Source organism: Musa acuminata, chromosome BXJ3-8 (genome assembly GCF_036884655.1).
Source record: "Musa acuminata AAA Group cultivar baxijiao chromosome BXJ3-8, Cavendish_Baxijiao_AAA, whole genome shotgun sequence".
Lineage (NCBI taxonomy): Eukaryota > Viridiplantae > Streptophyta > Magnoliopsida > Zingiberales > Musaceae > Musa > Musa acuminata.
The window spans coordinates 47,316,647-47,339,036 of record NC_088356.1 but is presented as its reverse complement, the minus strand read 5'-3'; the positions used below and the strand labels follow the sequence as shown (position 1 = coordinate 47,339,036).

The window sequence follows — 22,390 nt, the reverse complement described above, 5'->3', positions numbered from 1 at the left end:
GGTTTCAGACCATGATACCATCACCAAGTTGTAGGCCAATAATGACATTTGACATATTGCAATCACTACAGTGTGTCTATAAGAAAAGATTGCAAAGCCAAAACATCCTCCATGATTTATGATCCTTGATATATAGAAGTTACAATGCATCCTACTGTCTTGCAACAACAACTAAAGTTGCTTGAATTTAAACAGTGTCTTGCAACAACAACAACAACCAGCATCTGTCCTTACACTGGACCATCCTCTAGCATAGATGTACTGCAAGCTCTTTCCATGTCCATCCTCTATGCAACTACTAATCCCAAAACCCATTTCCTGCCCATGCTTGACCTAGATTACAATGACTTTTAAGCACAGAGGTTCATGAGAACAGACATAGATTGTCTGCGGTTTCAGCAAAAATGGTGCACCAACATAAATACAAACAGCCACAAGAAGGAATCAGAAGAAGAACGATTGTTCCTGTTTCTTCCTTGACTAGAATAATCACAATAAACATGTAAGCTTTCTAATGCCAAGATAAAACAACTGGCAAGATACTCCCAAGTCCCAATGGAATTATAGTCTAAACTATACGTGGCAACTGCAAAGGAGTTCGGTTACCTACTAAAACCTGGTTGGCAAAAGAGGGGTCCACTGCTGCCATTGCCATCAAATGGAACATGGCTTAGTTGCCTCCACGCAATAAAGAAGCTCATTGCAAAGCTCATAGTCTTCCAAGCACCAAGGTCAAACTCTTCATCTGTTACAATCCATACCATCAATACAGCTAATCATCCAACAAGTCAAGTAACTTTGGCCTTGTGCCACCTGGAGTTGGGTGTTCAGAATCAGATACCTAAAAAATTTGCAGTCAAATACTATAATGAAGTCTTTTAAGCTAGAAAGCAATGCATTGGATAACATAATTTTGTTGTTAGCTTTCTTGGTTTCCAAAGATTGTCTTATTTGATCAACTACTACAGTAGAGACTAAAAGTGAATATAGATATCAAACATGCAAATCAGTGTAGAGGAACACTCAATCTCAGATAAAACAATTTAAAATGAGATTGAGGGTGAATTGTTAAAATACAATAAAATCTTCAATGCAGCCATTGCGTGCATGAACTCGGGTTTATGTTACACCTTGAGTAACGATTTAACTACCCCTGTATGAGTAATATCAACAGAGTAATAAGATCAGGGGTGTCAAGTTTGATCCAACATGCCAACTTGGCATGAACACAACACAATATTAGCAGGTTTAAATTTGCCTTATAAGGAAAATTCGCACTTGAATGATACATTTGTTCTAGGTCAAAGGGATTTGCAAAATTTTTCCCCTTGAAAAATTCTTGGTGCTTTCTTTAGACATCCAAACCTCCATGGGAAGATACCAGGGACAGTTTATGGAAGATATGTTGCTAGGAGTGACTGTAAGAGCCAAAGGAGTTGAATTGTTTGGCTCTGAAAGCAGAAGTATCCTCAAATCAGAGTGTGGTGGATGTGATCTATACGTGGTGATTAGGTAAACTCTGAGTACCTATCTCATTTACAAATTACTAATAAGCATGATTTCTCAAACCATGATAGTTGCATGGCCATCTTAGTTGGATTATTTATGCATTTGTTGGTTCAATTTGTAAGAATAATAAAGATATGGCCAATCATGAAATAACATTATTTCCTAAGTTCATAATTATATGTTCAACATAAATTTGCCAAATATGATAGCTTGGTGTGTTTTTCTACAAATCTTCATATTTCATCAATGTTATAGTCTAATGGGATAGACTGATCTATTAACATTTTTTAGCATAAACTAAAGTTAATGGTAGTACATCAATCATACCAATATAAGCAAATCCAAGTCTTAGCCCACTTTTGATGTGGGACTAAATCGGGGGTGTTACAAATCAATGTCTATTCATATCTAAACTGAATATACTGCAAGTATACTATTTGAAATTGAGAAACATGCAGAATTTTAAAACCTTATTATCTATGAAAAAAAAGTCAATTCTATTCTTGTTCTTCCTTACAACTAGAAAGGCAAGATATAAGTTTATGAGAAGTTTCTTACAAGAAACCACTACCACAACAGATGTCATCCTAAAAAAAACAGACGCAATCTGCATCTCCACAAAGATAAACTTTATTGCATTATGACAATCTCCACAAAGATGGAGATTTTTGGCTATACAAATCACAGCCCCAAGACCCATGTTGGTCAAACCAAAAGGGATAGTGAGCCTCTAACTATGATATGACAGCACAACTTCAACTTCCTTGCTCTCATCATTTACATTGTGAAGTGTGAATCTACAGAAGGAACATTAACCAATTGTTTCATCCATACACCTAGTTGGTCCAGATACAACTATATATTCTCTGATATCTAGGATGAGAAGCATCATCCACTCCAAATGTTGTTTAACTCAATCAAGCTAATACCCTGATCCTTGTTCACTCTTCTCCCTATCTTAGTTTCCTCGGTTTCTCTACATCAGTCCACCTTGATGCATAAAGGTCAGAGAAAAGAACATAATATCCAGCAAAGGAATGGTCCGTGTTTAAGATCCTATTTGCAATTCTTTCTCCTATATTAGATCCCCATAGATTTGAGAGGCTCCAAGAAGAGCTCCCTAGATACTGACATTTACTCAATGAGCTCTTCAGCTTCGTGTACCTTCCCTAACAGCCTGAGGATGTCTACCATGCCTGCAGAGTGATTCAGCTTTGGCTCTACTCCCTACTTCCTCTTAAAATCCTGAATGGCTACAAGAAGACATGAGACTTGCAAATGTTGCAGCATTTGACATCACTGCATCGTTTACCATTATCTCAAATATAGAGATGGCATCTCTGGCAAAGCCATGTTATCATCATACAAGCTTAAACATGTATTTGATCGCATTCTACGAGTCCCAAGTCGGCCGTAAGCAAGGAGATCATTCCACAAGGTGGCCCGGTTGGGCTCCAAAAGGAATCCAACGTCTCCGTTGTGGCCACTGTGCGCTTCCCCGGAAATCATAGAAACCCAGAAACCAAATCTCTACTAGCCATTTTACCGAATACCTGCCGAGCGCCTAAGACATCGCCGCACTTGGATCACATGTCGACCAGCGCTTCACGCACGAAGAAATCGCTGGCGCATTCGAAGAAAAGGGAGTGTTCGTGGAACAGCTTCCCACGCTTCAGTTGGATACAGCGGAGAAGAGGACACTGAACTCGTCGGGGACGAAGGCCGGAGGAGAGGAGAGCGTGACGAAGGCGGAAGGGTTATCAAGGGCTAATTACTATTAATTATTACTCCTATTTAGACCCTCGTAGCATCACAATTCTTTTACTTCAAAAATTTATACTTAAAATCCTAATAGTTATAAAAGTAAAACAATTTATCTCTTTTTTTCTAATACCATCGGCGATAATAAACCTTGGGCACTCCTTTGTCGATATCTGCCCAAACGTGCCCTATCTCGTTAGCTCCATCACCATCACCTCTTCCTCCTCTTGTGTCCACCACTCTGATGAGAGCACCGCCATAGGCATAACCATATTCTAATCCATCTTCGGAGCATCCGTGAGCGTCAACACTGCCACCCCTCTCTCCATTACACCACTCATCCTTCGAAACGAGTCGGCTTGCTCCTCCGTCGCCTCCTTTGAGAGCTCCTCATCCTCCGCCTTTGTCCCTCTACAACTTCGACACTTTGATTTACTCTTTGGCTCTAAGATAGATGTTAACGACTCAGCAGAGATCATCAGGGTTAATCGAGTGAGCCGGAAGCTGATGACTCCTTCCCGGAGTCTTGCAAAGAAGTTACCATGAAGCATAAGCTACTAATGGAGAAGATAGTGAGATTACTCCCCACTGAAAATGGCTCTGTTACATGCAGTTTTTTGCTCAAACTTCTTAAGGCCGCCAATATACTCCACGCTTTAACATCATCAAAGATGGAATTGGCTAGGCGAATCGAATGACAATTGGAGGAGGCATCTATTAATGCTCTTCGATTCCACTTGACTCAAATTCGAGCGGCATGTTGTATGACGTCGATATAGCGATGGCCACGTTAGAGGAGTTCCTGCTTCAAGGACAGAGCCCAGCAACCAGTCCACCTAAAGAGAAGCTTCGTTGCGAGAGGACGAGGTCTCGGTCTACCGAGAACATGGACTTTGAGGGATAAGAGAACAACCGTAGGTCATCCGATGCCTCCCATAGCTCTAAGCTGAGAGTGGCCAAGCTAATCGATGGTTACATCCAAGAGATTGCCAGAGACAAGAACTTCATGTCAATCTAACGATCTTAGAAAAAATAAAATGAATTATTTTATTTTTATAATTATGAAGATTGAGTACGTAATGTCACGTTTTATATCTTTGGTCAATCCAACAAATAAGATTAACAAAAATAAAATAAATTATTTCACTTTTATAATTACAAGGATTCAAATATAAATTTTTTAAATATAAAAATATAATGTCACAAGAGTTATGAGATAATATATAATTAGTCCGTTTATTAATTGATTTATGAGATATTATGTTTATCCAACACGCTTAAATCACATTGGACGCATAAATTATGTTTGGGTTTGAATCCTTTTACCACTTGATGCCTAACAACATGACCCTTATCCATCATCGCTGTTTAAGATTCGTGCTAGACACGATGGGCATGGCCGATGTGGCCGTCCATCCCTATCCCAGATTTATTACTAGGCGAATTATTAGTTAGATCTTTAATCGATAATTAATTTTGCAAGCTATTTTAATTAAGTATTATGGTCAAAATTTATTCATTAGTTCTAACATATAAACTCGAATGCACAATTAATGTTCCGATTTGACACATCGGCACAATTAATGAATATATTTATATTCAAAATACATGAATAATAAGTCTTTAATTGAAGCATCAAACAACATTTAGAATGTTGATTATCACAAATAGATATCAGGTATAATTGAAATTTGTAAGAAATTTGATGACCAATGATGTAGTTTTACACTCTGATTCCGTGCACCAAATAGTGCGTCTTGTAACAGAAAGCAGAAAGCCACTTCCGCCGGTCTCGTTCGCCAGCGATCTCTCCATTGGCTTCCTTCCCAATTCCCTGAAGGAAACGATGGATCCAAACCCTAAGTCCTTTCCCATCCTCTCCTACGTGATGTCAAGGATCGCCTCCTTCAAGGCCCCCCAAGCCGTCGACCACCATGACGTCGAGCAGCCACCTCCGCTCGATCGCCCCATCCGTCGCCACGACGGCGTCGGCGGTGGCGACATCGACCTGGTGGTGGAGCGGCTGCCCCGACTCCAGCACCCGGCCCTCCTCGCGTCCATGGCCTCTGCTGTCACCGAGGTCGCCCAGACCCGCTCCGTCCTCCGCCTCCTCGGCGACCGCCCCGACCACGAGGCCGTCGACGCCGCCCGCGCCCGCGTCGCCGAGATCGACGCCGACCTCTCCCGGGGGCTCGAGGAGATCGTCCGGGCTCCCCGCCCCGAGGGGGTCGACCGGCTTCGGTGGCGGGCGGAGCAGGCGGAGCGGGAGAAGGGGTGCCGGGCGGAGGCGGAGCGGGAGAAGGCCGCGCTGCGGGCCGTGATTCAACTGGACGAGATGCACGAGGCGTACGAGAAGCTGCTGAGGGAAGCCGAGAACAGGCTGGTCAAGATGTATGGATCCGCCGCTGAGGGCGGCGATGTCGGCGACGGTAAGCAGGGTGCTGAGATGGGACAGGAGGAAGGGGAGGAGGTGAATGAGGAGGTGATTGACATCCTGCAAGGAGGGCCAGGGAAGTCGTTGGAGAGGGTGGACCTCTCAGGCCGCCATCTACGGTATCTTCCGGAGGCGTTCGGGAAGTTGCGAGGCTTGCTGTACCTCAACTTGTCCAACAATCAATTAAAGGTCTGTCATCTCCTCCTCTCTAGGTGGTAATTCTCTTGGAAACTTCTTTCTGTGGGTGTAGAGGAGAGAGCATAACCCTGTTTCATGTCTCAATTTGTTCTATTAAACTGCAAATTTGGTGATTCGTAATTTTTTATTAGTGCATCAAGATTGAAGTTCATTATCTCTACTTACTTGCTACATTCAATTTGTAGAAACATCATTGAACCCACGTCATTGATTCTCTTTCAGTTGCCTTCGCACACATTATTTTATAATATTAAGTTGAATTACTGGACATTTTACTTCTTTAACCTTTTTATAGCCCTTTGCATCTTTTGCATAGGTACAGATTATCTATTTGTGGATAAAGTTTGTATAACTGAGAATTATCTGGTACTTGAGAACTTAATCGGAACAATGTAATTTGGAACTTAATCAGGAACGTAATTGGAACTATTTTTGTAAGCCTGAGAATAGCCATTTCAGCCTGAATTGACAAAGTTTCTATGTTTTATTTTTTCACTGCTTTTATATCTGGGTAAGTGGTCCAATTGCTTGTTCATGTGATATATTATTTTATTGCAGTTTCTATTAAAGTATTTTGTATTGCTTTGCTTATTATTTGCCCGTATGTATCTTGGCACGATGACATTCTGAACAATACCAACACATACATATCAAAACCAATGGCCATGGGAGTGTTTTATGCAATTGCAATCCTTGGAAAGTTGTATCCTCCTCATTTAATTTTGGTTATAGGTAAAATGATTAATTATTTTCATTCCCAATAATGTCGTAGGTGATGAATGCTTTGATTGGTCATCTACTTTTCTTCTTCATGTAACTGTTTTTGGGTTTGTGGCAACAATTGTTTCCAAATAGCTACGATCTTGAATTTTCATACTGTGGTGGTACCAAGGGGATGATGAAGCATGTAACCAGTTTGCAATAAGTATATTTGTGAGAATTATAGACAGATCGATTGATGTTGGAGGCTACTCTGTGTTTGTAGGATTAGGTGAGTTGAATTATTATAATCTGATGACTTATTATGCTTGATATTAAACTTTTATTTAAATATTGAAATATTAGAGAGCAATATATCAATTTTGGAGATGGTGTTGACATTGATATATGTTATTATCTGTATGAGAAATGAAAATATTGCACTTGCAAGACATGAGGGAAGCACCAAATTAAATAACAAGAGGAAAACTGCTCAAGTCGGTTAGTCAAAAACTCTGGCAATGCATTGGGAAGGTGAGAATTCAGTTAATTCAGACGAGGTGAAGGAAAATTGAAAAAGAAGTCTTGTTGGAAACTATAATAAACTAGCTTGTTATAGCACAGCAGCTAGAGCCTGCATGTAGTTTTGAGTAAAGCTGTTATATATGGATGGAAACTGACTCATCAGTTGTACTTGTGTATAATTTCTCAATGTACACTGCACTTTGTACTGATGATTTGAGTATAGAGCTTTACAGTTAGCTTTGGAATACCTAATAGGATATGGTATTCTCTTTGTGGTGGTATAAATTGTTATCATTTGCACTTCTTATAGACCATTTATCTTATAGTCTTATTCTCTTTATGGTGTTATTAGTGAAATGTTCTCTAGTTTAATCTTATTTTTCAATTTAAAACGAATGTTCTTTTAAATCATTGCCATTTGGAATCATTCATTCTTCTTTGCATCTTTTCCAACCAAAGGATATATCATTTACGACCATTTATTTTGTCTTCTCTTCCATATCCTTTCACAAATCATGGACCACATTAACATTTAATGTGATCATCAAATTTGGTTCCTGCATTCCAAATTGGCCAATCGGTTCTGCTTCACTATCTTGGTCTGTCATGATTCACTCTACATGTAGATCTCAACATATTCGGCATGCGTAATCTGTCAGTTTCGACCTTTCTTGTTTCCGATCAATTTCATGCTGACTTATGTTTTATTAAATTTTTTTTTGTATCAATATAATGCAACTATATTGTAGCAGGTGACTCGTCTGCTTAAGTCACCTCCTACCTCTGGGTCACACTTTTTCTATTAGATTTGCCCCTGTTTGTCTCTGACATCTTGTGTAATGGATTCAAGATCACTAAGGTTACTGTATTTCTGTACTTGTTCTTTTGGTTCCAGTTTATACTTCAAAATTTACCTGAAATGCAATCCAAATATGTATTTTAGCTCCACATATTTCGAGTGCAGTTGTCGAATTCTTTTGTACAAAATGTAACCATGAATAAACTCAATAAGGCCTTTTTGCCTTTTCAAGAAATAATTAATTATGACCAGCAAGATAGGAAGAATAACATCCTGAATAACAGTATTTGTTAGATGACTAGGTATGGATTAGAGTCTCTCTCTTCTCTCACGCGATCACTCTCTCTCTCTCCCCTTCAGAACTTGTGTTCAACTTGACTTTCTTTTATAAATAGAATGTCCATTTTAATTTTGTTGAACTATAGAATGGTTTTTTAATGATTGAAATTTGCACGACCTGAGAATGACTGAATTTGAGGTTTTCTCTTGCTGAATAACATGATTTGCATAATCAGGTCATTCTTTTTATTTCTATATGTTTGGTTATTTACTGGTACTGAGCTTCCTTCATTTTACGGATATAAGATATCCGTAGGCATTTACAAGTACTTGTAGATACACTATTACTGTTAAAGAGCTGTAATACAGCAACAAAGTAAATTGTCATACACTAGAATTTAGACGAGATATTTTACATTAATTGTGTGTTCAGCTTTTATGACTCAGAGTTACCACCTTCACGATTTATTTGCTTCTAGAAACTCAATATGCTGGATCTTTTTTATTTTTCTTGCAGGCTGTTCCGGATGCCATAGCAGGGTTAGAGTATCTGGAGGAACTTCATCTTTCTTCCAGCAGTCTGGTTTCGTTGCCTGATTCAATTGGACTACTGTTGAATCTTAAGATTCTTGATGTGTCTGCTAACAAGCTCAAGTCACTGCCAGATAGTATTTCAAAATGCAGGTATTACTTGCATAAACTTTTCCACATAAAATATCCAGTTCACTGTTGTTGGAGGAAATCTCATTTTAGTCCATGTTAAATTCAGGTCCCTGGTTGAGCTGAATGCAAGCTACAATGAGCTAACATATCTGCCGACTAATATCGGGCATGAGCTGCAGAGTCTGGAGAAACTTTGGATCCACCTCAATAAGTTACGTTCTCTTCCTACATCTGTTTGTGAGATGAGAGCTCTGCGCCTTTTGGATGCCCACTTCAATGAACTTCGAGGGTTGCCATATGCCATCGGTAATTTGTCAAATCTGGAGGTTATGAATCTCAGCAGTAACTTCAGTGACCTGCAAGAGCTTCCTGCTTCATTTGGTGATTTGATCAACCTCAGGGAACTTGATCTCAGTAACAATCAGATCCATGCACTGCCCAATACGTTTGGCCGCCTAGACAAACTGACAAAGCTAAATTTGGATCAGAACCCATTGGTTGTCCCCCCGCTGGAGGTCATCATGCAAGGGGTTGAAGCAGTGAAAGACTACATGGCAAAAAGACTGCTCGACATTTTATTAGAGGATGAGAATAGTATGGCCGAAGAAATGTCACCGACGCAAGCCGGTAATGGTTGGTTGATGCGCAGCACCTCTTGGCTTAACAGTTGGGTTTCTGGGGTTTCTGGGAGTGTTGCAGGGTATCTTGGTTCCGGACAGAAGTCTTTCAGGGATCCCTATCTTGACCAGCAGTTGTGATCATCAATCTGCTATGTCCAAGTCTTTTAATTTGTATAGATAACGAGAGAGAAAAAGTGAGCAGCAGCTACACTTTGTTTCGACATTTTCTCTTTCCCCCCCAGATTAGAGTCTCCTGCTTCTTCAGTGATAAGTGGAAGCAAATGACAGTAAGAAATCCACATGATGTTTGTGTACAAATTTGGCTTTTCCTTGAAGTTTTTGATGCCTATTAGTTTGTTCCTTCTGATAAATTTGAATGATTAATGAGATTGGTCCAGTCTACTGTTCTCTTTTCTCTCCTAACTGAGAAAAAAGATATTTTTTCTATTCAATTTAGGTTTAGCAAAATCAAGAACTTAGGTGTATATAATTATAAAAATATTTCATAGATATCCATTATAAATTAATAATTTTTTTGCATTTATTTTTTTCTAAATTTAATTTTAGAAGAAAGAACCGACGAACAATAAAAATAATGACGAGTGTTTTAAATAATTAGAAATTTTAGTATTTTTAAATTCATTAGTAATCATGGATAATAGTGGCACATATACATTATGTCAAGTATGCTATTTCCATTAGGATTTGTTGCAATAGATAGGTAAATGCGGCTAACAAATCTGGTATCAGAAGTCACATGGAAAAAGGATCTCAGAAGCCCTTGTCACGCATCTTTCATCTCTACTGGACCTCAAACAAATCACAAACCGCCGCAATCTCCAGCCAATTATCTCCGATCCCCCACCAATTAGGAGGCTCTATAAGTAGACCAGGGTAATCGATTTAATTTGTTTCCAAGTTAGTGCAAGGATGTCGCCGTCGTCTTCGTTGGGGTTGTTCACGTCGATCTGCCTGCTCCAATCGGTGGTGGCGGTCACGTGTGGGGCGCTGATGATGTTCTACCTGGACGAGATCGCGGCGTTCGGGCACGGATGGGAGACGGCGGGCAAGCTGCGCGGCTCGACCCCGCACGACCAGCTACTGATCCAGACGTCCGATTCCTTCGCCGGTCTTCTCCTTCTCGCCGTCGGTTTCCTTCTTTTCATGGTCGCCTTCGTCAGGGACCACGGTTTCCAGATCTTCTTCGCCAAGGGCTGCATCCTCCTCCACGCCGCCATGGCCCTGTGGCGCGTCTACTTCGAGCGCCGTCTCGAGGACCTCGCCCACGACTGGCCCCGCCAGCTCGTCGGCGACCTCGTCCTCAGCCTCTCCTGGGTCTTCTTCCTCGTCTACTCCTGGAGGGAGAAGTACGACTAATAGCAATCACGGACATCGTCAACCCGAGGTATCACGCTCTCCTTGTACCCCTCTGCCTTCTTGTAGGTTTTACTCTGTTTTCCTCTTTCCTGAGTAATATGGTCGCACTTCTTACTGATTTGCTAGTGCCTGCATAGATATATGGTGTTCTTGATTCATGTCATCTGCTACATCGTTGAATCCTTGTAAAGTTTCTCCTTTTCTTTTCTTCAAAGGACAATTAAAACTGTACTTTGTGATCTTTGAGATGTATCTGGTTCTATCATCGTCGGGCAAGTCTTAGCAGTCGCATTAAAATTCCGTCGTCGGTGACTTTTTATGTCGTAACTCAACCCATATGATAATTGCAAGATCAGTTTCATGATGATCTTGCTTTCTATATGTATGGCTTTTGGATTCTTTTAGTTATTAACTCAGTATTGCCATGCCTTAGGCTTGTCATCATTTGGTTGATGCATAATTTATTGTAGACATACTCTTAAGTCGCTTGTTTGTTGGTGGTCATGCGATTACTTTAGTTTCTCTTACCTTATTGCTTGATTTGGGAGACAGCAAGTCTGTTTGCTAGCATTTGCATTAAATTTACCCTGGTTACTGATATGGTCCATATTCCATATAAATGTAGACATGTTGATCATGTCACAGATGCTCGAGCATGCATGAAGCATGTGATTAGTGTGATGAAATCTGCCTAAGTAGCATTGACTGTGATTTAGTGTTCATGTGACATTGACATGTGAACTGGCTGATTTCTTTTGTCACAACAAGGGACTGAAGAAACTTTTTGGTACTTCAAACTCTAGTCAATTTTTTTCTTGCCTCATTTAATAGTTCCAGTCCTTTGCTAAATGATTCTTGGTTACATTCCTAACATGAAATGCTCACCAAATTTCCAAATTCTATCCCTATTTGCTTTGGAAGAAGTGGCTGGGATCTTGTGGTTATCTATTTTATAATACAAAGGACCTGTAAGTTATAGTTCTCCTTTAAGCTTGTTTGCTTCTCATCTTTCCTGTGAGTCACACCAAATTGTAGTTGGAACAAGCAATCAAGACATTAATTCAAGCCTCACATGCGGCTCCAATATCATCTGCTTTTGAACATGCTCCATATGAGATGACTTGATGAATTGATTGCTTGTACTATCATTTTATTAAGCCTTTTTGTCACAGTTGGACTGACGGGTAACCTGAGAAAGGGGAGGGTCAAGATAGTTTGACAAAATATGAAGCAATAAATTTAATTAAAATACACAAATACCAAAGAACCATAGGTAATTTTTGCATGATTAACCCTTCATCATCTTGCAAGTATCCTGTATCATGCAATTCTCCAGGAAACTGAAGCACACTAGAAACATGATGTAGTAGTGGACTAGTCGACACCACTTTATCAGGAAATAAATTTGTGCTGTAATGACCAAACTCTGTGATTGGAAAAAGAGTTATTAACTATTGTTTATAAACAATAAATGCATGCGTGGGCAGAACCTCCTATTGATATACAAGGGATTTTACTGTGTTTTGTTATGAGCAAGCTCTGAAGCTCTCATGATGCATGTATCATTTGTATTATTAGCATTCTTTTGTATCACAGATAGGCTTTCTGAATCAGGAATTTGCAAAGATCCTAATGTATATGTCAATGTTGCTCTGCAGGTCTTTGAAGGGAAGACTACAAGTAGTTAAACTGTCAAAGGAATCAGTTCATATGAGCCTCAAGGGAGAGGAATAGTCAATGGTTCAGCCTGTTCAAAAGAATGACCAAAGTACTTGTGAGTTTTCAGAACAGAAGGATACATTAAGATGCATTACACCGATGATGATCTACTAGAAGCTTTTTCTCAACTGTCTATAGGTTGATTTATGACAAATACATATTTTATATTTTTTATATTTTTTGCAAAGGTAATTGACAAAGCTGACTTCTTTCATTTCAGTTTTATTTTAGCTTTTTTATTTCAGCTTATTGGATACTTTTTTAATGGGTGATTAAACTTCTTGTGGCTTCTTCTCTTCCTTAAAACAATTTAAACTAGATGTTGAAGTCCTCCAATTGCCAAGATCATTCTGAGGCTGCAAGAATTAGGACTGATGTTAGCTATTTCAACTTTTAAATAGCAAGCAAAGCTGTATTTTTTTTCTTTTTCCCAACTATATTGTTTAGAAAACAACGGTTTGTGGAAATGCAATGAGATTAAACTCCAGATACGTACACCCTTGCTGCTATTTTCGGTTAGGAATGAGGAGCTCATTCCACAGTGCAGGCTTCTGATACATATTTTGATGTATAATGTTGACTTAGGTACTTTTATCATACTGAGAAAGTCATCACCATGTACTTTGTTTGGTACAATGATATATTTGAATCACAGAAAGTAATGATTATCGATTGATTAGATCATTGTCTTTATATCAGAATCTGGACATTCTTTGAAAAATCTTTTGACCAATGAGCCTCCATAAAATATATTAGAAATCCAAAAAGTATGCATTTGAGTTGCTAGATGGATCGACTATTATTAGTTTGGACTTAAATATTATGGATCAATGAATTTTAGTGAGTAAAATATTCCATCTGATTGAATCAAAACACATTTTCACATCAGATTGAGTCAAATAGTCCCCTTCTGACTCCTAAGTCCAAGTTTTTAGGCTGCCTTTAAATGAGATTTAAGAGGTGTTAAATGCTGTGTTATTAGTTTAATCTGCTGAGCGGCATTTAAATATAGTCAACTCAGCTTTCTGTTTGATTCTACAATAGAAGAAAAAGTTATATAGTTAACTCAGATAACCCAATTAACTCACATGGAAAATATTTAACCCAGAGAGCTATGTAGTATTAGCAGAGTGAGCAAGGAAACAAAAAAAATGAAGTGTCAATTAATCTTCTTGAGTAGGAATAATTTAACCCGGTTATCCTGTATCTAAATCCAACTTTAAATTTGGTTGGGTAAATTAGTCTAGTTCCAGGTCAAATTGAACCATAACCACGGCTTGTGCCAACAAAATGAAACCTTTTTTGTTATACGCAATATGAAGTACACTAAATTATCATACTGAGATTGTGAAGTGTTAATACACATCAAAGTAAATAGATTCAATATGAATGGTCGACCTGAACTTTGAGAAAACTTACAGATCTACCATAATGCAGGCTTCTATCTATTGCTTGTCTGTGTATATTGTCTGCAACAGAAATAGATGAATAGATGAAGGGGGTTTGGTATGGAGTTTATAGGGTAGATTAAGCTTAATGCTCCACAGATGAGCATGTAAGCACTATGTAATCATTTGGTTTATTAGCAATGAACAGGTTATGTCACAACTAAACAAACTTATCTCTACTAAAAGCACATGACTGATGAACCCAGGGGAATGAATTTAGCTAGCAGCATAGCTATCATGGTGCATAGGACGAGCACTTGTATTATTTTTCTCTGTATTCATAACAACTCTTGTTGGTCTAAATCTGCTCAAGTTGTTTAGCAAGACGAAGCTTGCTTAAGCTGACACAGAATTAGGTCATCAAGTTTCTTTATTGCTGATCTCAAGGCATGTTCCTTTCCAGAATTAAGATCATATTGAGCTGTGTTTTGTGTTTGCTGTCAGGCCTTATCCTTCTTGTCTATACCTTGAGAAACACTTGATTCTGTGGGGACCTTCTGAGTTCTGACCTCAGAAGGGTTGGTCATCTGTGTACCTAATTTGCTATCATCAATGGTGATCATAGTGATGATCATGATAATCTTCTATATTTATCATGGGTTATCTTATGTTCTTGTTTGAGCTTATTAGATTGTGACAAACCGCCTCTTGTAATTTGGAAGTTTAAAGACATTCCTGAGTCCAATCAAACTGTTTCAGAGGATCCTCAGCTTCCTCTCTGTTGGACTAGAGATTGATCAAATTCTCAAAAAGTCATGAGCAAATTCAGAAACATCTGAAAAATGAGAAATTGATGTTTGTACTCTATTTGTCACAATTTAAACTTGCTTGAGCAAGAGCACTACTGTATTTGAAGTTAGCAGAATTTATCACATAAACTTGTTCATATTTCATTTTTTGATGGATTATATTGAATTATAATGTTCATCTGTAATTACTCACTTAAAGTTCAGTTTATCAGCTTCCAATCGCATTAAATTTGGTAGATAAACACATGTTCTTTTTATATATGCCCTATAAGTTGTAGGTTAGGTATCTTCTGCCTGTAATCGGTTATCTGGTGGTGATTAGTGATCGATTTCTGCTAATCTGACAATTTGGATTCTGCTAACAGACGACAGTGATTAGTGTTTGTCATCTCCTATTTTGATGCAATAGGTTTTGTTAGATTCTGCAAGGGAAGAAGTCTATAGATGAATGCTAGTAATTGTTGAGGAAGGCACATGATGTGCTTTAAGCAGAAATGTGGATATAAAGTAATGATGATTAGTTTATTCTGTCATCCTTTCATCGTTCTTTAGCCATGCTCTTAGTAAAAGGAAGGCAGATGCTTTCTTCTTCTTTGTGTCTTATTTTATCTTAAGGCTTCGGTGAGAAGGCATTGCTGAAACCAATGTCATTGTGGATTAACTCATGATCTCATTCATTCCTCACAGTGCCTTCATGGAAGCCTCCCTCCTATGTTTTCCTATTGGCTTTTTGAAGCTGATGAGCTAATGCTGTGTTGGAGAGATGCCTGCAAGAATACAAAGATGGAGAGAACATGGCCATATTTACATGCACCATGTGATCCATATACTCCTTATAAATAAATTTAGAAGACAACACTGGGAATCTTTTTCCAACTTATTTCAAGAGTTGTATCCACAAAAATTCTGACATTTCTTTAAGTTGAGATATGAAATATGAAGGAAAATAAAGGAAAGCTTAAATTGTAAGTTTTTTACAGCCTATGCAATTTCTTCCAAAGTTTGAATCTTTATCCACCTAAAACGAGAGTGATGGCATACTTTTATATGCATCAACAGAGTCTTCTTTCTAATGGGTCAAAAAAAAAAGGGAAGGGGAAGGTTTTACTACTCATCTGAATCTGATCACAAAATGACATGCTAAAAAACAATGATTGCATTTGCTATCATCTGGAAATCTATATTAGGAGATTTCTTCATCATTAAAGGCTGTGGCAGTTATCTTGTCATTATGCTACATATTTCATATATTGAACACTGTCTTGACTAACATTGTTATATATCATGATAATGTCAAAAAATACATTAGCCACCTAATCACATGAAAAGTGAGTGTTATTAAATAGAGGAAAAAGCCAACCAGATATGTCATCAAATTTATATATGACTTCAAAGAGAAGTAATTAGCTCAGTTGAGTGATGGATGGAGGACAAGCTGAGATAAAATAACTCAACACTTTTGGAAAAGTACATGTGGAAGTCTTTAAATAACATAGTGGCCTATGATACTGAGGAGCTTTAATGCATGTCGACTGCCAACTCTCCATAGCAAAAGATGGAAGACCAGTTTCCGTTTTTGAGAGGCGGCATAGAATTCAATGGTGTGAAGGTACTGCCATCAGATCTCCAACACAGCCACAGGAGTTCGTCTTCCTCCTGTGTTCTCAGCTTCCTCAACCCAAGAACTCTACTGCCTTCATCATCCTCTGCATCTGCTGCTGCTGCTGCTGCTGCTGCTGCTGCTTCAGAGTCGCCAAACATGGCCACCTTTCTTCTGCAGAAACAGAGACATCATGAATCCGGCATTGCAGGGTGCTTGCAGTGCTCGGTCTCTTGCAACATGATCGAGTTCTGCTCGACGCGGGAGCGGCGGCCGACGAAGCTGTTCCGAGGGGTGCGGCAGAGGCACTGGGGGAAGTGGGTGGCGGAGATAAGGATGCCGAGAAACCGGACGAGGGTGTGGCTGGGGACGTTCGATACTGCCGAGGACGCCGCCATGGCGTACGACATGGCCGCCTACAAGCTCAGGGGCGACTCTGCCTATCTCAACTTCCCCCACCTCAAGCACGACCTGCATGAGCTTGGCTCTCCTCATCTGCACTCTTCCGTTGCCTCCTTGTTGGAGGCAAAGCTCAATGCCCTCTGCAACTCCTCTTCTTCCTCCTCCTCCTCCTCCGGTAGCTGTAAGCAGAAGAAAGCTGGTAAGGATGACAAGTCTGCGGTTGCTTCCATCACCAGGACTCCACGCAAGGAGGGGTTGCAGTCAGATCAGGGGAGAAGAGAGATCTCACAGCAGGAGTTGTTGATCTCCGGAGGTGATGCGGAAGGAGTTCTACTGAGCAGGATGCCTTCTTTGGACATGGACATGATATGGGATTCCCTCCCTATGCCAGCAGCAGAAACTTGAATCATCATCATCTACTTCTTCTTCTTCATTTATACTTGCTCTGTAGATCCGAATCTCTCATGTTATTTGCTTGAGATCCATATTTGATTCATATGGATTGAACAGAAAACATTTGTTTGGTATTCAACACTGTGATCCGCATCAGATTGTGTTCTCTGCAACTTTTCTGCATGTCAATTATCTGATTGCTGTGTTATGTTTACATGAACAAAAAACGAACGCATAAACAATACAGCTTCCAAAATGGAAGATTAGGTGTTCTCCTCTATTATTGATGTCACGATCATGAGACACTATTACTCCCTCAGGAAGTTTCCAAACCCTGTTCGGTTCGCCACTATATATGCCTTGCATCAATTGCAATAGTTGGGTTGGAATCAGTACATTAATTATTTGGTCAAAGTTTCAAACAATTGAACCATACCTAATTTGCTTCGAACAAATATTATGATTATTCTGACTGATTATGTAATTAATTGGATTATTGACTTTTGATACTTCTTATCGTATCACTTCTGATTTACTAAGGACAAAATAAAGATAATATCTATAAGTGGTCATCAGTTTTACAAAACATTCAATCAATCGTTTTTACTTTAATTGCTATTCCAATCGATGTGTAACATCGCTGTCTTAATCACCCGTCATCCTATATTCAACAATAGTTAATTTCTGATTACTCCATTTAAATTTTCAAATCAAGTTAATTAATATTTATCTTAGCAATAAAAGTCATAGATTATCTTTTAAAATATCTTCCATATCTTATACCAAATCATTTAAAATCATTTACACTAATGTATGTACCACAACTACTTCCTTTGATAATTTCAGATTTTATATTATTTTTTAATTACTTCACTGAATATACATAGTTATATCTTCTCAAACATAAATATAAAGTTGCTATAGTTTTTACTCATTTTAGAAAACTGATCAAGAACTTCTTTTAGTCTATCATTAAAACTATATACCATAATAGAGGAGATAAATACCAAGCTCTAATAACTTATCTATCATCATGTGATATATAATATCTCAAGTCACTACCACACACACTTCAGTTAGTTGGCTCTACAAAATGAAAATATCGGCATATAGTTGAGATTAGTCTCACCCTCCTATACTAAGCTTCTATGCCATTAACCTTTTGGTCAACAGTCTTTCAAACTACAGTTTATCTTATTAACTACATGCTCACCCCAACCCTAAAACATCAATCACCATTTAAAAATTTATTTAATAAAATCCTAGACCTTCAGAAACTCAAAATATTTAGTTGTTTATATTATCTCTAGCTACTCCCATATGTTTCACATAAGTTAACACAACAATTCAAGCCTTATATATTCATTGGGTACTCCCTTAAGCATAATGTTTTTTGGTGCTATGATCCTCAAACTTAAATAGTATTTGTATCATATCAAGTTATTTTTGTTGAGTCTATCTTTCCCTTCCAAGATCTTGCTCGTTTGGTAATTGAAGCAACTACAACAATCATCCATCACTTGGTTTACAAGAGTATACCTCAAACCCCTTCAAGCGTATCTCTCACCACATCAATCAATAATTATCCTCTAGACTTGTACTCTTTTATTACTCCAATAGCACATCATCGCCTTTACAACTTCTTCATTTATCTCTCTACCAACTGACTCTATAATGCCCAATGAAACAAGACTCTCGACAACACATGATATCTTTGTCCTCTCCTCAGCCAAGTAACATCAAAATATATTAGCTTGATTAGGTACGTATAATTAACTCTTCACCCATTCTTAAACCTTCAACACAACCAATAATAACACCGAGCTTGAATATCACATGATAATTGTTGGTGAACAAATGTGTCGTGGCTGGTGAGTCAATGCGACTAGGTCCACGGGTCGATGTCGGGAGTTCTTTGTTGGCTGAGCTGGACAGGACACCGAGGTAGGTTGGGCCTTCACGATGGGGTGTTGGTCAACGTTTCTTGGTCCGAGCACCGTCTGCGTCAAGCTACGTCTCTTTGTTCCCGGGATAGGTGACAGCTCGCCCTCCTTCACCGGGTGGTGATTTTCGGGTCAAGGTGCTCGTGGCTCGGGGCGACCGCTTTCCTACAAAAAAGGCATTCGTCGGGTGATTCTCGACTTTGGCCCCTCTGACGAGCAAGTCAGTTGTCTCCTTTTTTTCTCCTCCCCTGTTAGGAGCCAGGATAGAGGTCTTTATACTGCTGTAAGAGGGTCGGTCGTACGTGGATTGGCATGGTGGACACAGCATGACACCAGATCTTGGCTCGGCGTGCTGGGCGTTGCCGTTCCGGGATTGCCGAGACTAGGCATGTCGAACAGTTTCTTAGGGGTACGAGTTCTGACGTGGCATGTGGCATCAGCTGCGACGTGTCCCGGGGGCAAAACATGCCATATCAACAATATGCTTTAAAAATAATATATTTAAATCATGTTAATTTTTTAATCTCCATACTATCACAAGCTTTCTACCTGAATCTATTGAATCCAAAACCATCACCCAAGTCCAAAAATCTTCACATTGGTATAAAGTCATGTGTGAAAAATATGATAACTTTCTTTATAATGTCACATAGACCCTTATACTATCTCACCTCAAATAAAATGTCATCGGATATAAGTAGATCATTCGAATTAAGCAGAACTCAAATGGATCCATTACTAGAGATAAAGTATGTCTAATAGCTAAAGGGTTTTATTAATGATCAAGTGTTGATTTCATCCCTCTTAGATTAGTAGATCTCTACTCAATAATCTCTCATTAGTTTTTATTAGATCTTATCTACAAGATCCAATAATTCAATGGCTTATTGGATATCCGATAAGATATGGGCTCTAGTAGATATTTCATATCTAAACTCTACTCGTTACAATTCCTACTATATGTGTGTGACTCTCTATGCCTAATATCGAGCTGGCCATAAGTCATACCTATCAGAACTCTTTTTGACTTAATGAATTATCTCTTATAATAATTCACTTGACTCATCGACTATGGATGTACTATGCCACTGCGCCATAGTTCCTAGACGATACAGGAGAATCCAATCCATTGGACCTGTTTGTCCTCAATTACCATGTATCTATAGTCCCTCATTCATCTAATATTCAAGATATCATATAACGGACATGGTATTATCAGGCCCATACGAAATCTACTCGAGTTTTGCTCTAATCGGATTCTTCTAAAAAACTCTATCTCCCTCTCAATTCGAATGATCCTAACCAAGGATTTACCTGAGCAAGAATATATAGGATATTCCTCTCATGATACTAAGAGCAGATGATCCTTTATCGATACTCAATTACGCTCGGAAGGTTGGCTACCACTCTTGATGACCGGCTATGCTATATTTAAAACTTTCAGACCTATAAGTATGATATTAAAGAGTAGAGTACTCATACAGGACATCCTTAGTGTCTTAAGTTTAAGGACCAGATACACAATTGAGACCACAGAATCATTATATGACAATGAGTTATCATCAATCATCTAGCATTCCGTGAGCGGATCAATCAGTGAACTCATTCTCTAATGAGCACCTGCACTATATCCCTAGTATCCCTATACGAGCAACTATGAGACCATTTATATGGACTGGTATATAGTATACTAGTCTATCCGGTTATCTCAATATCACTCTCGAGTAACCTATAACCGGGATTATTTAGGATTTGTATTTAACGGCGAAGCGATTTCATTATCAATCTCATTATTCTCACTGCACAAATCCATGAATATCACAATATATATAACATGCAACATGAAGTGAGAAAATATTAATAAATAATAATAAATAAAAAGATTATGTGGTTTGTCACATATGTCATCACTCGCGTGATTGACTTATAGGACATCTATGACTAGCATGTGGATGATATTCTTATCACATATAATAATTTCATTAAGATTAAATATTTTTTTAAATAATTGATAGATTGATTATCCATAAAAAAATGTAGGAACCTTAAGCTACTTTACATCTTCGAAATTTTTTTATCTCAAAAGAAGTATATTCAAGTTGTATTATTAAAGATAAACATGCATAATACTAAAAGAGTTGTCACCCCACTCTTTGTAACTGAGTCACTCAAATTTTATGATAACAGCCGTATTATAGATCCCACATAATACGAATAAGTACTTAGTTCCTTATAGTTTTTATCTCTCATATGTTCAGACATTTCATTTATAGTTAACAAATTATCATAATTTATGCATCGACCTTCTACTATGCATCAGTTTATATCAAAATGTGTTCTGTAATATCTTGAGGAGACTTTCAATTATGGATTTCTCCTTCGTAAACACTCATCACTTCATCTTCATGTCTTCATTGATACTAATTGGGCAAGCAACACTGATGATAAAACATCTACATCAACCTATATTATCTTTTTTGGAGCAAAGATGATTAATTGAAGTTTCAAGAAATAAAATACAATTACATGATCCACCATTGAAGCTAAATACCAAGCCATCACTATCACAATTCAATTCAGTCACTAGTCTACTATATAAATTTAGCACCATCTCCCAATTTATTCCTATAATATATTACGATAATGTTTGTGTCACCTATTTATACGTCAATTTGATATTTCATTTACACATGACACACATTATCATTGAATTTCATTTTATTAGAGATCAAATTACTAGACATCAACTACATGTTTCCGCACCCATATTTCTGATTAACTAGCAGACTCTCTCATAAAACGTCTCACTCGTAGGATATTTCAATTGCATCAATCCAAAATTAATATCCTTGAAAATTTGAGCATGATAGAATATCATGATATAGATAAATATGAAATGATAATTTTGTATTCTTTATATATTCTAATCCTCAATGATAATTTTGTATTGCTTGTATACACCATTTTGAGCACATAATTAAGAAAAAATTCCCCTCACAATATTGAAAAATCTCCAACTACGGACGCCATGCTTCGTCTTCGCGTGCTTTGATCGAGCAACATGTTCACGACCTTCTCCTTGTCGCTCTCGAGCTCGACATTCTCTGCATCCTGACATGAGGGGGGGGGGGGGGGGGATGCGCAGCGCAGCTCGCTCCCGGTCATCGTCCAAACCGGTAATTCCGTAAGCGATTCTACCAGCTTCGATCTCGCGGATTCTGCGCTTTATCCTCTCGACATGCAGTCCAACCTTTACCGAGCTGTCGATTCAG

At 38.5% G+C, this 22,390-nt stretch overlaps 3 protein-coding genes and 1 long non-coding RNA gene across 4 annotated transcripts; 3 read left to right on the top strand and 1 right to left on the bottom strand.

The window, feature by feature from the left end:
- Positions 1-383: 383 nt before the first annotated feature.
- LOC135645505 (uncharacterized) lies at positions 384-4,234 on the bottom strand. The gene is made up of 2 exons (XR_010498808.1): positions 3,063-4,234; positions 384-841 (listed from the first exon to the last, which is right to left on the bottom strand). It is a non-coding gene; the product is annotated as an uncharacterized LOC135645505 (long non-coding RNA).
- Positions 4,235-5,013: 779 nt separating this feature from the next.
- On the top strand, positions 5,014-9,839 carry LOC135644639 (plant intracellular Ras-group-related LRR protein 3-like). Its single transcript, XM_065162400.1, has 3 exons — positions 5,014-5,893; positions 8,722-8,888; positions 8,974-9,839. The coding sequence occupies exons 1-3, from the start codon at positions 5,117-5,119 to the stop codon at positions 9,623-9,625; spliced, it is 1,596 nt and encodes a 531-aa protein (XP_065018472.1). The 5' UTR covers positions 5,014-5,116; the 3' UTR covers positions 9,626-9,839.
- A 387-nt stretch (positions 9,840-10,226) lies between these two features.
- On the top strand, positions 10,227-12,872 carry LOC103996019 (uncharacterized). Its single transcript, XM_009416815.3, has 2 exons — positions 10,227-10,892; positions 12,523-12,872. The coding sequence occupies exon 1, from the start codon at positions 10,418-10,420 to the stop codon at positions 10,862-10,864; it is 447 nt and encodes a 148-aa protein (XP_009415090.2). The 5' UTR covers positions 10,227-10,417; the 3' UTR covers positions 10,865-10,892; positions 12,523-12,872.
- Positions 12,873-16,335: 3,463 nt separating this feature from the next.
- On the top strand, positions 16,336-17,187 carry LOC103996020 (ethylene-responsive transcription factor ERF062). The gene has a single exon (XM_009416816.3). The coding sequence runs from the start codon at positions 16,336-16,338 to the stop codon at positions 17,185-17,187; it is 852 nt and encodes a 283-aa protein (XP_009415091.2).
- Positions 17,188-22,390: the final 5,203 nt, after the last annotated feature.